A 16,040-nucleotide genomic window follows, 5' to 3' on the forward strand; every position below is an offset into this window, starting at 1 on the left:
TTTCGCCAGATGTTGCACAAGCAGCTCGTTTTTTTTTTTTTTAACAACCAAACCCGGCTTTAAAATCTTCACGTCCAGCGTTGTTACCGGTGTCGTCTCCTCTACTGCTAACGTTCCCAGAAACACTGGAATTCACAGTTGCTTAGAACAATTACGAGCAAAGAATAACAGGAAGTTGGCTCTGTCAGCTGTTGGTGTTTTTTATTTCACATTTGTGTATAATTCACTCTGTACAGTGAATGCAAATCCCTCACAATACGTGTGTGTGTGTGTGTGTCAGATGTGGAAAGCAGCAGCTGGTCGTTCCGTCTCGGTTACCGTTGACGATGGCGCCGACGACTGGGAGACGGATCCTGACTTTGAGGTGAGGAAGGAAAGTCGGACGACTTTTTCTTTTCTTTCCATAACAGGTTGTAGTGTTGTATGAAAATAATCACCAATTGTATGGTCCGATGTGGTTACCAAACCGAAGTTCGTTATTTTCACATGACTAAGGGCTTCATAAGTTGCTTCTTACACTCAAGAATGTCTTTTTTTTTTTTTTTTTTAAAAGATGGATTTATAGTTGGGTTTAATGCTGTAGAACGTCTGTGAAGAGAGTTCCTTGCTGTTATAGCAGCTATAAACAGTCATTCCTTTACTCTTTTTTTGTAGTTGTGAGAAATTCAAAAGCACCAACACTCTTGTCCGGAAGACATCCTCATGGCGAAACACTTGACCATTTCGAAGCATTGACACTGGAGACTCGTTCAGGCGCTTCGAAATGGTCAGGTGTTTCGGCATGAGGATTTCTTCCGGACGTTCTCGCAACTTGAAGAGAGAAAAGAGAAGCTAGCGAGGGACTGACCGTATATATCTGCAATAACAAATGTCTTGTTCTAGCAGGATCACCATCTCAACCGTTATCTTGTTAATCTTCTTATTAGCATCCTCAGATGAGGTAGTGTTCCTGTGAATGAGACACTTGCTATAGAAACCATGACTTGTTTGAGCATGTGTATTAATATAAACCTGTTTAATATGCTCTAACATTTGGTGGTCCACACAAACGTGTACCCTACCATGTCAGTGTTGCCACCGTGCAGAGGATAGTTCACTAACGTGTGGCCTGAGGGTTGCCCGTTTCCTCTTAAGGTAGAGGGGGCTGATGGGCTTCAGTCATTCACTGAACACGTTACACGTCAATCCTGAGATACCGGCGACGCTGGCTTCTCCTGCTCCTCAGACCTGCCTGATCCATCCTGATGCCCTACTTCTGGCTGGAGTCTCATCGCATCGCTCCTGGAGAGGACGGCCACAGTCACATAGAAGATGGCTCTGGACGCTTAAGGGGTGTTCACACGGCAACTTTTACTCCGGTGTAGCACTGGGGCTGCCCCGGTAGAGCGTTCACACGGTACAAAGTTATAGCGGTGTAGCCCCTGAAAGCTGCTTAAACCGGTGCAAATCTAACCCTGCTCGGGAGGCGGTTTAAGAAATTTACTCCGGAGTAAATGCTAGTTTGCGGGGCAGCACCGATATAAAATGGGCCGTCTGAACGCTACAGGGGTAGACTCGCTACGCATGAGGAGAGTCGATTACATATGGGCATTGCATAATTTGCATCCTGGTATTTTGCGCTTCCAAAATGGCGAATATCAACAACAACAGAACTGCATGTCTTCCGGTGTTGCCAGATTGGGCGGTTTTAAGTGCATTTTGGTGGATTTGAACATATTTTGGGCTGGAAAACGTCAGCAGTATCTGGCAACACTGGTGTCTTCATCCACGTTGTTTTCCCGGCGCTTGGTGATGCCATGACAACCGGGAAAAGGAAGTACATTTTCACGCTTGCGCATATTTAATTTCCGCATTACTACTATCGTATAGCACGGTCGCAAAAACTGCCGTGTGAACGCAAGCGGGGCTGCACCGGTGCTAACACGCTTCTCTCTAGTAAGCAGGTTTGTGACGTGTGAACGCTCGACAAAATTTACACCGGTGTAAGATATATCGCAACAAAATGCATCCATTGGTGCAGCATCGATGCAAATATGTGCCGTGTGAACACCCCTTTAGTTTTGTTGTGATGGCTTAGGACTTGCAAAACCATGGTCGGCTATGTCGAGGATGGAAATCAAACCTGAGCAGAAAGGCATTGGATAGAAAATGAGATGGGACCTACAGGGCTTGATATTTAACTTTGAAACCCACTTGCCCTGGGAGGGAAGCGGGGGTTAATTTCAGGCCTTTCAATTACATAATTCGGGCTACACCTTGTATTTCTGAATTTGGGCTTTTTCCGTCGTGATGCAGGGTAATTTGGGCTTTTCTGCACGCACAAAGTGCTGTTTTCCCAGCGCTCTGTGTTTGAAACCTGCCGCTGCTTTTTTAGCTACGAAGTTATGAATAAATAAAGAAATCTATGAATGTTATTTTTACCTTAATTGCAAAACGTCTTCAGCATTAATCCCTCTTGATGTACATGACAAAAATAAATAGAATACAGTTAGTATTTAGATGTGTCGGGGCCTGAGGAGAGCCTGGAGGAACGGAGCCTGGGAATGAAAAAGCAAGTTCTGCGCTGTTGCCATCGAAGAGACGAACCTGTCGCCGACCTGCGACACAAAAGGTTTTTCAGTCACATCGCAAGAATCGGCAGCGCAATTCACAGCATGTAGTCAGGTAAAAGATCTTAGTTTAAATGAAAGGCCAGTGTCGAAGACCATCAACAAGAGGGCCAAGCTCCAAGTCACCGATTCCACCCACACTTGCACAACCGTGTGGATTTAAGATGCGAGCTGTATCTTAAATACACACAGTTGTGTCCTGAATAGCTCTCTTTTATTCAGTCTTTTACCTGATTTAAATCCTATGACACTAGGGATCAGAGAGAGATTGCAGTTGAGGTCAGATAATGTGGGATTTTGGGCTGTTTTTAAATGATAAAGGAATTATAGACCCCTTGGCATGTTTGTAAACAAACCGACCGTTGCTAGGATGAAACAATGGCGCTGCCCATAGACTGGCATTATGAGCTGTCAGATTATGCAAAACAATTGTCGTTACAAGATCGAGAATGCTATATAAATAAGTTAACTCTTAACAAGTGGACATCGCCTACCGGATCCGCGTTTAATTAAAGAGTGAATGGACGATGTTAGTAACGCTACGTTCACACTGCAAGGCTTAATGCTCAATTCCGATTTTTTTTGTGAAATCCGATTTTTTTTGTGAGGTTGTTCACATTAACAAATATATGCGACTTGTATGTGATCCTCAGTACGAACAAAAAGCGACCTAAGTGTTCCGCATGCGCATTGCAGGATACGACGACGTCACACGCAGTGAGCATGGCCAGTGTTTACAGAAGTAAAACCGCCCGGTTGCGGTATGATCCATCCAATCTAGCTTGAAATCAGCTCCCTAACCTCTGCGTCCTTCCATTGAGAAGATTCAGAACCTTCACAGCCCGAAGCGTCCCTCGCATTGATGTCATGTGCAGGGGCGCAGATGCGTTTTTTGAACTGGGGGGGACAAAGCTGCCAGCAAACCAACCCCAACCCCGATGTGCCTGTCAAACTTGTTGTGGGTTACCATAGCAACCAAGCTCAAGCTCGCAACCTGTGCAGTCTGTGCAGCTCAACCAACCGAATATCAGTCTTTGTTTTATGTGAGTTGTTGCAACTATGTATGTACTGCTGTGCACCTCAATAAACCGAATGGTAATTAGTCTTTTGATTTTTCCGTGAGGTTTGCCTTATGCAAAGAAAGACAGCATAGGTGTTTTTTCCTCCCTATAAGCGGGGGGGACCGAACGAGGTGAATTTAAATCTGGGTGGGACGAGTCCCACCCTCTATCTGCGCCCGTGATTATGCGCCATGTTGTTGGAACTTTTTTTGAGAGACCCGCCGCCTACTTCAGCGCAGAATAGTGACGTTTGTGGCTTGTTGATGTCGTGTAAGTCGGATGAATGCGACCTGGCGGTTCAGACTGAAGTCGCATATGAAAAGAGCGGATAGGAATCGGAATTAGGACCACATATCCAAACGGCCTGGGTCGGATTTGAAAAAATCGGATCTGTGTCGTTCATATTGTCAATAAAAGATCGGATACAGGTCACATATGGGCGAAAAGATCGGATTTGAGTCACTTCAGCCTGCAGTGTGAACGTAGCCTAGCCTAAGTTTTCCTCTGATACCTGAAGGCAGTCATACTATTTACAAAAAATGTCAAACTCAAAAAAAAAAAAAACTATTTACAAAAGTAGCCTGCCATCAACATTCTGGTTACAGCGAGACTACAACTTGATTAACAATGGGACATTCATATTCATTTTGTTTTAATCAAATGATGCCAGTGATGTGATGGCACTGTGGCTTTAGCTACAACAGCAAATACCAACACTAAACAGCAATTTGCAGGAGGTAATGGCGTGAAAGGAATGATGGTGTAAAGAGTGCAGCTAAGAGAAATCAGAGCTGCGTAAAAAGCGAGAGGCAGAGAGCAGAAATGAAACTGAACGGGGCGGGAGCTAGGTTAGAGCAGTCAGCGTAAGTTGGCATTTAGAGTGAGGGCACACAATTTTACATTTCCATCCTTGCTTTAAAATTGTGATTTTCGGCAGACACAAATAATGATGGCACAGAATCTGGACTGCTTGAGTCAAGCGAGACCTCTCCTACAAACAAAACTGCATGCAAAGCTAAGTTAACATGCTAACAATATTCATTACATTGTGTAACTATGACCCAGCTAATCAGACAAACGCTACCAAAGTATTTTGCTACATCAATAAACGAAGACTAGAAAGAATAAAAAAGAGAGATTTAATAAATAGCCTGATCTTACCTGTGATGAAGTGGGCGCTGCAAACCCGCGCATTTTTGATGGTGCTTTCATCCCAGTCTACACGTTTGATGGCTTGTAGCCATAGACGTCGGCGATTTTTTTTGGAATGGGTGAGATCCTGCTGGAATTCTGAACATTTTAACCCCGTCACTGCTACGATTCTGACACCCGACAACACAACAACTAGGCATTTCTTCCAAATATTTCTTCTCGTCTCTACCGTCGCCAAAAGTCAGTCTGACCGTCGCGGAGTCTTTTTTGAGTCCAGGCTGCGCGCGCAATTTCCTCTTGCGTATGAATGATGTTTACTGCGAAAGGGTCTATTAGGAGAATTTAGCACAATAGGGTCGTACACGTTCTGGTTCACACTCCTGTAGGTGCATTTGGTAATTATTAAGTGATCAGTCTCATTAAATCAGTCTCATTAAATCTGAAGGTTAATAATTAAATTGAATCAGTCTCATTTGAATGGTTTAAATTGAATCAGTTTCACATTATCATTAAATCACTCATGGAATCAGTCTCATTACTTAATACCATTAATTTTGGTGCTTAATAATAAATTACCAAACAGCTAAATTACGGTATATTCCAAATTATTATGATCACTTACCATATTACATAACTTGTATGCACCTTTTTGAATTCTTTGGGAGATTGGGCAACTTAAGAAATATTGGAACACAAATAAATACACACAGTTTCAATAATAATGGAATTTATTATAACAAAGATAAAAATGGATAATAGCAGATGGAATCATTATATACAAATATGATATGGTGTGGGTGTGTGTTGTGGTGAAAACAAAAGATTAGCTTTGTGTGGCAATTAAGATGTGCTTGTGTGTGTCAGGCCTAGCTTGGTTGCTAGCTAAGGCAAAGGAATGTTATCGAAGTAAAACAAAGAATTAGCACGTGTTGCTAATGTGTGCTTGTGTGTGTGGCCTGTGTGTGAGAAAGGCCCTATGGCCTGAGCAGAAGGCTAGCGTGGGATGTCTGGTATGTCTAGGTATGTCTGTGAGTGGGGGAGGACCACCATGTGTTTCTAAGACAATACACTTAGCTTTGGATCATGGGCGTCGCCACCATTGAATGTGAAGGGGACATGTCCCCCTCACATTTCATAATTCTTCGTTTGGACCCCCCCACATTTAACATAAAATATTAGTTCACCCAGCGCCGTTTCTATTGCTTCGTGAAAGAATCCATTCCACTTGATCGATAAGAGAATAGAGATCTTGCAGTCACGTGACCGGAAAGTACACAGCCGCCATCTTGTCGGTAAAAAAACACAGCTGAATACTGCTACACTCGTGTACAGAATGGATCAATTTCAACCGATGGACTACACAGCTCATTTTTCTAATGAACAGATAACTAGATATATGTCTAAAATAAACGACCTACAGATTAGTGACCCTTATGGCTTACCAGACGTAGTTTTCATGACTGTGTCAGTGGATGTTGAACTGCCAGCAGAATACCCAGACGTGTATAATTACCTCATTAACTTTCCCTCGCTGTTCAGTGGTGAAGCACTGTGTGCTTATAAATCTCTGGACAGTCATCTTTACAGAAATTCAGGATTTGTCAGCGACTCAGATGTGGCATCTTGTAAACAAGAAAATAACTATCCTCATTGGATGGGTAAGTCACTTAAGTATTGAGTACTAACACTATATCAGTATCTAGTATAGCACTGACCAGCCGATTATAGAATAAGGTAATTCCAGCTGTAATTCCAAATCGTCCATCTTGTTTACCATGGATCTGGCGTTGGAGAGGTAGAGGCTTAGCAGTGGAGATTTGAGTGGTTGTTTTCTGAGCTTAGTCAACAGGCCGGCTCTGCAGCCTCGCTTTTGCTTCCGCTCCTGGCGCCACCTCCTTCGCTTTGCTTCCGATAACAATCCACAGAGACCCCGCTGGTCTCGCTATCTCGTCCGGAATGCTGTGCATGCGATGGAAATCGCTACAAACCGTCATTTTCTGCTGGAAACCAATGTCCAGTAAGTCCATACGGTTGTAGTGGATATTGAAGTTCGGTACAGACGAACAACACGCAAAAATACACACAAAAAACATAAACGTGCACAGGTAGGGAGAGCTTGTAGCCGCAGCCGTTGTAGTAGAATTGTATATAGTAGGGTTTTCCAGAAGAAAAGGTAGAAGTAGAACCAGAAGTAGAAGTAGAAGGCGGAAATATGGCGTTTGACCGACAAGATGGCGTCTGTCACAATCTGGATCGGCTGTGATGTCACATGCAAGTGCTCCATACACAGACCACTGAAAATCCACTCCGGGTTTTCCGGGCGTTCCCTACAACAGCTCACCACGCGCGAGTGAAGTGAATCTCCGCGCGAGCAGAGAAATGTTGGTGCAGCTGCTGGAAAGTGGAGGAGGTGATGTCAGCCCCATTGCAACCTCACAATGTCTAGCTTTTGCTAAAACCTTATTCTTTTGTTATCTGCCCTCAAAATTAACCCTCGGACATGTTAAATTAATGTTCAACTAAGCAATGAAATGGGGTATTCTTGGTTGATGATGAATTGTTTGCAGTATTTGCTCCTCCCCAGACACAATGGACATGAGGACATTCTTAACAAAGAAGCGGAAAGTCAGTCAAAATTTCCCCACAGGACGTTTTTTTTTTTTTTTTTTGTCCCAATGGAAATGTCTAGTCAATGTTAGATGTATCAGCTAGCTTAACCTTAGCTATCATTTAATTCAAACCCAGTAGGCCTACCTTACTGTAATGCCAAGAATGAGGTCAAGTCTGCTCTGATGATATTTACTGATTCCCTGTTTGATTTGAAGAACTTGTTTTGTCTGGTCTTTGCCAGTTTTCTGGAAAGTAAGCTGGGAAATCAGTGTATGGGGAAGGAATAGTAGAAAGGAAAGCGATGGAGAGAGATGGATGTTATTCCAGGTGGATTGTGAAGGAAAGGGGGATAAAAGTTATGAAGTGGTAGAAATTGTGGTGGCACCAATATAAGGAGTTATATCTATAAATCTATTGGTTATACTAATCTGTAAATGTTACTGTAGTACCACCATTGCATGTAGGTTGACAAAACTGCACTTGTTCATTGTGTGAAGTTCTCTTATGTGTCATTGCTTGACCCAGTGTAATTTTGTGTTATGAAGACTGCATGATGCCATGCCATTTTTGTTATGAGTATCGCTAAATCGGAAAAAAGTAAAATGCACCCACTAAAGTCACTGTTGGTGGTGCACAAAATTGCACCTGTTCATTGCGTGAAGTTATTTTTTATGTGTCACCGTTGCTTGACACAGCGTGATTTTGTGTTATGAAGTTTGCATGATGTCATGTCATGCCTGGTCATTGTGTGAAATTATGAATATTCTTATTTTTAAACATACAGTTGAGTGTCACTATTGCTTGGCCCAGTGGCATGTTGTGTTACATCTAAAACTAAATAGAAAACACAAAATAAAAGGTAAAATGCACCCATAAAGTCATTGTTGGTGATAAATTGTGTCACATTCATCTCATTGTCTTAGGCGTAGCGGTGGGTTTAAAAACAGGCTGATGAATATATGGACTGGTTGAATGAGGACTTATTGTTGAGTCTCTAAAATAGTCATTGAATTAAGTGACTTTTGTAGGTAAAATTAGGTGTTTAACAACCTGTTAAAAATACACCAGAATGCAGGAAATGGCATCTAATTAATTAAAAATTTTCTGGCAGAAGACCCCTGCCAGTGTGTCCCCTCCACATTAAAAATGCTTCTGACGCCCCTGCTTTGGATGCTAATGGGACAAAAGAAATTAGCCGTAGGCTAATTTCACTAGCTTATAACAGTACTGAATCCACTGAAACCTTGATAAGGTCAAAATGTGTGATAAGGAAATTAAAGTGTTAGTCAGGAATAAAGAGAAGCATGCACAGCCTATCTATTAAAACAACTGAGAGATTAAAACAAAACAATAAATCAATTCAGCACGCTGCGTGTTTACAGTGTAACAAACCGTTCCTGAGGTTAAATTCACACTACTTCAATAAAAGCTAATTCCTAAGACTAGTCTTTATGCCCAAAATTTGCCAGTCTTACTTAGTATCTTGCCTCTAGCAAGATTATGAAGAGATGTTCCGAGACTTTGGAGTTTCGCCGTTGTGGAGCACGTGAGTCGCTTCCGTGAGGCGCAGAGAACTTCCTGGTCCGATGCGTGGTCGCTCGTGATGAAAAGAAAAGTCTCTGATTAAATACTGTGCACAGCTTTTGAGTTAAAAAGGATCCAGTCGCTTCTTAACTTTAAAATAACTGCCTGGGCTGCAGTAGTACGTACTTATAAGGAACAAATGAAAAACTGGTTGTAAACTCAAGCTGAGTTTGAAATCGCACGATCTTGGAGTCTACCGTGGCCAAAGGTAAACAAAGAAAAGCGCAAAACTCTGATTCTTGCAAGAAAGAAAAGAAAAGACGTCTTTTTGGGTTTGCTTGCGGAGCGAGCGATTCCTCCCTGTGTCCGTGTTGAAATCACGGCGCCAAAAGAGGAGGAGCTAGGAGTCTCCGGGTTTCTTATGCCTTCCTGGAGGATGTGACGTAGATGATCCCGCCCATGCATGATGTAGGTCAACGCGGAAGCTGGTGATGGGAAATGTAGTCCTTAAAGGGACTGTTGTGGTTCTTAGACAGACTGTACCTACACTCCAATCCAGAAGGTGGCGGTAATGCCCCCAAAAGCTGTTTGCCAACCACCATAAAACAATATAAAAGAAGAAAGAAGCTTTACCTAATGTGGAAATCCCGCTCTGGTCATTGGTATGCGAGTCTCGCTTCTCCACGAAATCATGGTGTGCCGATCGCCGTTGATGGAGAATTCGTTCTCTGCGCGAGGCTCACGGTTAGTTTGTCGAACCCAGAACAAAATGGGAATGGTGCGGATTTTGCATCAGTTACAAGACATGCATGCTAATTCTCGTTAATTTTGGTGTTTTTAAAGAAGAAAGTCAAGACATTGGGTTTTATGCAGCCAAGTTTATTGAATCACCTTTTTTTTTTTTTTTTAACTTTTACTTTTGGTAGCATATTTTGGGCGCATGACCTTAATTTGGGTGTCTTTTTAATTTGGGCACCTACAACGTTATCCGTCGCAGGTTTCATGTAATTGAAAGGCCTGAATTTCCACTTTTCCCCTTATTTTATGAGTACTACTTTTTTTTTTTTTGAGGAAAACTATAGAATAGTTGTAAATTGCAACATAAAATGAAGCTCACACATTGAGTTGGAGTTTGGTTATTGATTAAGTTTATCATCAAGTTTGGTTATCGGTGACTTTTTACTTGTAACGGACAATAACAATTTTATCCAAAATAGTTTTTCCTACCTTCGTCAGCTTATTTCCATTTCACATGCGTGCAGCTGTTGTAAAGTTCAGTGTGTTTGTGTAGAACTCTCTCTGACTGTAGGTTCATTAGAAGTCATAAAATAGAAATCTGTAACATTTTGTATGAAGAAAACAATAGGGTACCAAGACTTTTGAACAGTACGGTGTTTGAGAATATTTATATATCTTTTTTTTTTTTTTTTTTTTTGTTACATCTACCTATAGGCTAAAAAAAAAAAAACCCCGCGTTGCGTCATGACAGGATAACGTTTGAGTTTAAAATTTAGTGTAGGTTGTGGGTATTTTATACAGACCTGGCAACCTGTAACTGAACCAGTGCAGCCGGTCTGAAATGACGCAGTGTGGGTTTTTTTTTTTGTTTTTTTTTTTAAATAAACCTAGGGGTGGATGATTTAAGAAAAAAAAAGATATATAAATATCTTGCACAGGACTGCGTTCCTCTGATAACAGAAACGAAGCTCCAGCTCTCTCTGCTCTTAATCTGTTCTGTTCTTTCAGGATTTATTGCGCATGTCGCTCCTTGTAGAGTTTTTTATGCCCGGGTTGTTTGAAACCAATCTGGGTTGAATAAGGAAGCGGCTTCACCTTTAAGAAAATCAAACACTTTCATGAAGGAGCCGACTCGAATGTGAGCAGAAAAAAAATAAAACGAGATTCTTAAGCAAACTCGTCCATCCTCACTTCCGACTTTTGTTTCTGTAAACTACATTTTAAATACAATCGTGAATTTCTCTGGAGTTTTCAGGCTGAGCTCCTCTCTTCGTATTCTTTAACCGCTCATTTCCTCGTTGTTCTTGAAGCATTTGCTTCTATTTGTTAATGTTTTTCTTGATAGCAGGAGACGGTAACGCCTTTTATCTATTTTCTCTGTTTGAACAAGCAAAAACAGCACAAAAATTAACCATATTGAAGACAGATTAAGCCTTGCTTGCGTGAAAGATGGTGTCTGTCTGACTCTGTACCATACAACAACAGCGGGGGGATATAAAATAACTTGCAAAGCAGTAAATGAAACTGAGACTAAGAAAACAGCCAAGACATAATGGTGGATACGTAGTGAGGGACGCTTTTAGGAACTGAAATAAAAGATCAGAAAGCCTCATTTTTGTGGTGCTAGTTCGTAATGTATGCTCATTCCAACTTGCCCGGTCGCATGTTTCACTTGCCCCGGGCAATCGGGCAGTCCTTAATGTTGAGCCCTGACCTACATAAGGCTCCTAAGAGCAGCACTTGATATCAAATGGCAGTCCCACACACCAAACCAGGTGTTGTATGGCAATCTTCCTAGTGTTAGCACCACTGTAAGGAAAAGACGACTGCAATTCTGTGGACGTTGCTATCCATAGTAAGGATGAGGTGGTTAGCCACATGTTGCCATAGGAACCAACCCACGGAAAGCGACCAAGAGGGCATCCTGCAAAAACATTTGTTGACCGACTGGTTGAAGACGCTGAAATAATGAAGAATGACCTGCCAAAAGCAGTGGAGGAGAGGAGACTCTGGAGATAAGTAGTCCATGAGGACTGCAGTTGTCATGAACAGTTTTGAACTGTTCAAGTCTCCATCGATGAACAGTTCAACAAATTAGACTTCATGTTAAAACTAATAATGAATTTCCTGTTACACATCTGCACTTTTTAACCACAGTTATTTATAATCACGCTGTCTGTGATCACCCAGATGACGATGGGTTCCCTTTCGAGACAGAAACCTCGAGAGGAACCATTCTTGTCGTCTAAGGGGTGTGTGGTTTTTTTTTTTGGTTTTTTTTTCCCTTGCCACGGTCTCCCCATGCTTGCTCATGAGGGATAAATTTCTAAGGTCACATGTTTAAAATCTGTAAAGTTACTTTGCAACAATGCCTATTGTTAAAAGCTTTGTACAAATAAATAAATTGGCTTGACTCTCTGGACGTAGTTTACCCAGTACACATTATAATTGTATGGGCAGCACGGTGGTGTAGTGGTTAGCGCTGTCGCCTCACAGCAAGAAGGTCCGGGTTCGAGCCCCGTGGCCAGCGAGGGCCTTTCTGTGCGGAGTTTGCATGTTCTCCCCGTGTCCGCGTGGGTTTCCTCCGGGTGCTCCGGTTTCCCCCACAGTCCAAAGACATGCAGGTTAGGTTAACTGGTGACTCTAAATTGAGCGTAGGTGTGAATGTGAGTGTGAATGGTTGTCTGTGTCTATGTGTCAGCCCTGTGATGACCTGGCGACTTGTCCAGGGTGTACCCCGCCTTTCGCCCGTAGTCAGCTGGGATAGGCTCCAGCTTGCCTGCGACCCTGTAGAACAGGATAAAGCGGCTAGAGATAACGAGATGAGATGAGACACTGTAATTGTGAATGGAGTGAGAATCATAAAGATGACTAAAAATAACAAGGGAAAGACATGCATGGACTGGCATTACAGTGCTGTTGGGTAACATGGTTCACCTGACACCGCAGTGCGCTGTTTATCCCCTGTTTCGTCATACTTAAAGGAGAACTGAAGGCAATTATTTATTTTTTAAAATCAGAATTCTATTTCTCATTTTATTAAATATAGGAACGCATTTTTGATCGCTATTTTGTCACTGCTATAGCAAGTTGAGTGTTTGAAATATGCTATATAATACATCAGTCCATATGTCAAAGCGATGGCCGTAAACGAGATTTGTTGAGACCTGTGCGAGACATCGTAGGACGGAAGTAAAACGTACAGCGGAAATCAGTGACCAACATCTGCCAACGTTGTCAGAATATGCACGCGCCCTCTTTCGAACGCTGATGTAATCAAGCCGGAAGTTGTTTGTTTTTGATAGCAATCAGGAAAGTTTGAAAAAAGTAGGCAGTAATCGTCATTTAAACTCGTTTTTGTGCAACATTTCGTTTGGAAAACAGTTTTCAAAATGGCGGCACTGACACCTGGCTGACGCTTCACGTTTCGAAGTCTCGCGCAAGTCTCGTGAAGATCGCGCGGATCAGCGACGCCTGCCGTGGACCAAACGAACTAAATTCAACACGGCTAAAAACCAAATAGGCCGATAAGTATGATATTTAATTGCAATTAGTTGCCAATACGAGTCACGATATAAGGTTACTAAAACCGAAAATGTAATTGAAGAACACGTTAATTAAGAAATAAAGCAAGTTTAAAAATGACTTCAGTTCTGCTTTAAAGCCCTGCAGGGAGCTGTTTTTTTTTTTTTTTTTAAGTTCACAAGTGAGAATCAAGCGAACTGTTTGTTTACACTTCAACTTGCAGCACTTTGTTGTAAAGACGTGAACGAAAAGCTTAAAAAAAAAATACGTAGGCAAAAACAATACAGGATTCATTCGGCAGCGACTTGATCCCGAGGTCCTTTACCCAGCCACATACAAAAAAGTTGTAAGCCTCCATACTCTTCCATGCTTTCATCTGTTTTGCGGTGTAGAAGGATGTCTGCGACACCAGATAGTTCGAGATGTCAGGGAACTCGACTGGAGGGTCGTTTTCGAGATCGTATGACGCATCCTTCTTTCCCAGACTGTAGGGGTCGATTCCATTGCACATAGCAATCTTCTGAAGAGATCTAAAGCCAGCAGTGGCTTCTAGATTACGAGCGTACTCTGATAACGTATCGCTAGTTGTTTGCACCACGGCAGCCGTTTAGACCACCAGCTATTTCACTTCCGGTAAAACCGCTAAGAAAAGTCACGTGACTGAAACCCAGTAATACCCTGCTTAGCCTACTGCCACCACAACCGGACTTCAGGTAAGCGGAAGAAAATGGATGAATGGAATATTGGCATGCAAATATTTAAAATTCATAAATCGCCACATTTACATACCACAGCGCTGTTGAATTCTCAGTTCTGATTCAGATGAATGAGCTCAGACTGATTTTGATTTTCAATAACCACAGCTCTGATTGTAGTTTCGGCTCATTCACAGGGACTTGTATCGTGAACGGTAAGTTTTGGAGAACCAAAACTTAAAAAAAAAAAAGATTCAAAAATGTTATTGAAAACTGGAGTGTCGTCTTGGCTTTTCAGGAGCCTGCTCTTTCTTCTTGGTAACATAAGCTGCATATTTTATTTTATTTTTTTGTCATATTAACATCAAGGAAGAGAAAAGACGAGGAAAGCGAGGCTGGTGAGGGAGCGGCTTTTTCTAGCTGTCGTCTGAGGGGCGTTCAGATCAGAGGAGACATTTATGTCGCTTAGATGGATCAAAGTATTGCTGTATTTCCTCAGTCACACACAGGCTCAGAGAAAGCCTGGACTTGTCAGTCCATATGTCTTTTATTTATTTATTTTTATTTTTTAATGCTAACCTGAAGAGCTGCTGTTTACGCTGCATACATTTCACACAGATTTTTACAAATGGCGGTTGCCGGTGCTGCATTGGCTCATGTTCGGCCAATCGACATGCGCTACTGTATGTCTGGACCAGTCGCTGCATCCTTCCGTCACTCATGAGTCCTCTCGTCTTAGGAGAGTACCTCCTCTGAAGTAGAAGCTAAAAAGTCCCTCGAAAGACTGTTCTAAGAACCAAAAGTGCTTAGATATACATAGTTTTCATTGACGTCACGGCATTCCCGGGAACGCCCTCCAGCCGCCATCTTGTGGGGCAGACAAAACGGACCATTGCTATTACCGGCTACGTTATCTCGGACGAATTTATGAAGTTACATAGTTTTCTAAAATAAAGATCAATGTCGGCAAAATCAAGCAAACAGAAGTATATGGATACATTGGACGACGTCTCACGACAACGGTATGCAGCCAAACTGGCCTTGATTGGGGGAATTGACCCCTACGAAGTGGACAAAGATGCATTTTCAAGTGACCATGCAGGGCTGCCATCCATATCGTACCCTGATATTGTGAACTATTTCGTGAATAGTAAAAGCGCCTACACACTTGACGACCTCAAAGCATACAAGTCGCTGGAGTCATACAATTATTTTGTCTGTGGCTGGGTCGGTGAAGTCCACCATATAAACCCAAGTGACAGTCGTGTCCTAATTACAGCCAAGGTATGTAAACATTGGAATTTTAGAGCTCTCAACACTGCATATAAATGTGTGTGTGTGTGTGTGTGTGTGTGTGTGTGTGTATAATATAGAGTTGATTTAAATCGGAATTGATTTAAATCGGGAAGCTGCACAAATGTGCGCAGCTTTCCGATTCACTGTTTTTTTTTCTCATCCTTATACTTCCTATGTTTCATGGACTGTAACGGATTTGCAATTGATTGTTTATTTAAACAACTTACCACTTATAAAATGATCGGAGCAGACTTTGATGTGTTTGGAAGGCTGATAATCCTTGCGGTTGATTCTCGCAAGCTATAGATTTCTCCTTTGTATGCTGAGCTTCTTTGTTTGCTCGCCTTCGTGCTCCCGTACGGTGGGAATTCCATAAAAGCTCCGCTTGATGTCATCATCTGACCTATTACGACAGCCGTGAATACAACAGGTGTGCACCATTGCTAGCTTTAAATAGCCTGCTTGGGTTCTTTTGAAGACTTTTTGTACTCACGCATTACAATGTGTGCTCAGTGACCCGTACTGCAAGCTTGACCCACAAGATGGCCGCCACTAGGGAATCCCCGACTCTGTGACGTCATGTGAAAACTATGTATAGGCCACATAGAAAACAATGTGAACAGCCTAACAATCTCAAAAAAAAAAAAAAGATTTGGTCAGTAAATTTGATTCGAACCACTTTTTGCCTGCTGTGTGAACACAGACACGCACACATCGATGTCAGTTTTGGTGCTCAAGATGGATAAATCTGATTTGGATCTGAGCATAAAATCCAAATTGTGAACGAATCCTCAAGGCCTTTTTGCACAGGCTTTTTAATTTATGGATAA

The 16,040-nt window shown here is 42.1% G+C and overlaps 1 protein-coding gene across 2 annotated transcripts in view; it reads left to right on the forward strand.

The window, feature by feature from the left end:
• Positions 1-16,040, forward strand: part of LOC132888093 (src substrate cortactin-like) — a 109,836-nt gene that overhangs the window by 4,746 nt on the left and 89,050 nt on the right. For both annotated transcript variants that reach the window (XM_060924072.1, XM_060924073.1), the window contains exon 2: positions 281-364. In XM_060924072.1, coding sequence (XP_060780055.1) covers positions 281-364 — 84 coding nt within the window. The remainder of the gene's footprint in view (positions 1-280; positions 365-16,040) is intronic.

This window comes from Neoarius graeffei, chromosome 6, assembly GCF_027579695.1.
Source record: "Neoarius graeffei isolate fNeoGra1 chromosome 6, fNeoGra1.pri, whole genome shotgun sequence".
NCBI lineage: Eukaryota > Metazoa > Chordata > Actinopteri > Siluriformes > Ariidae > Neoarius > Neoarius graeffei.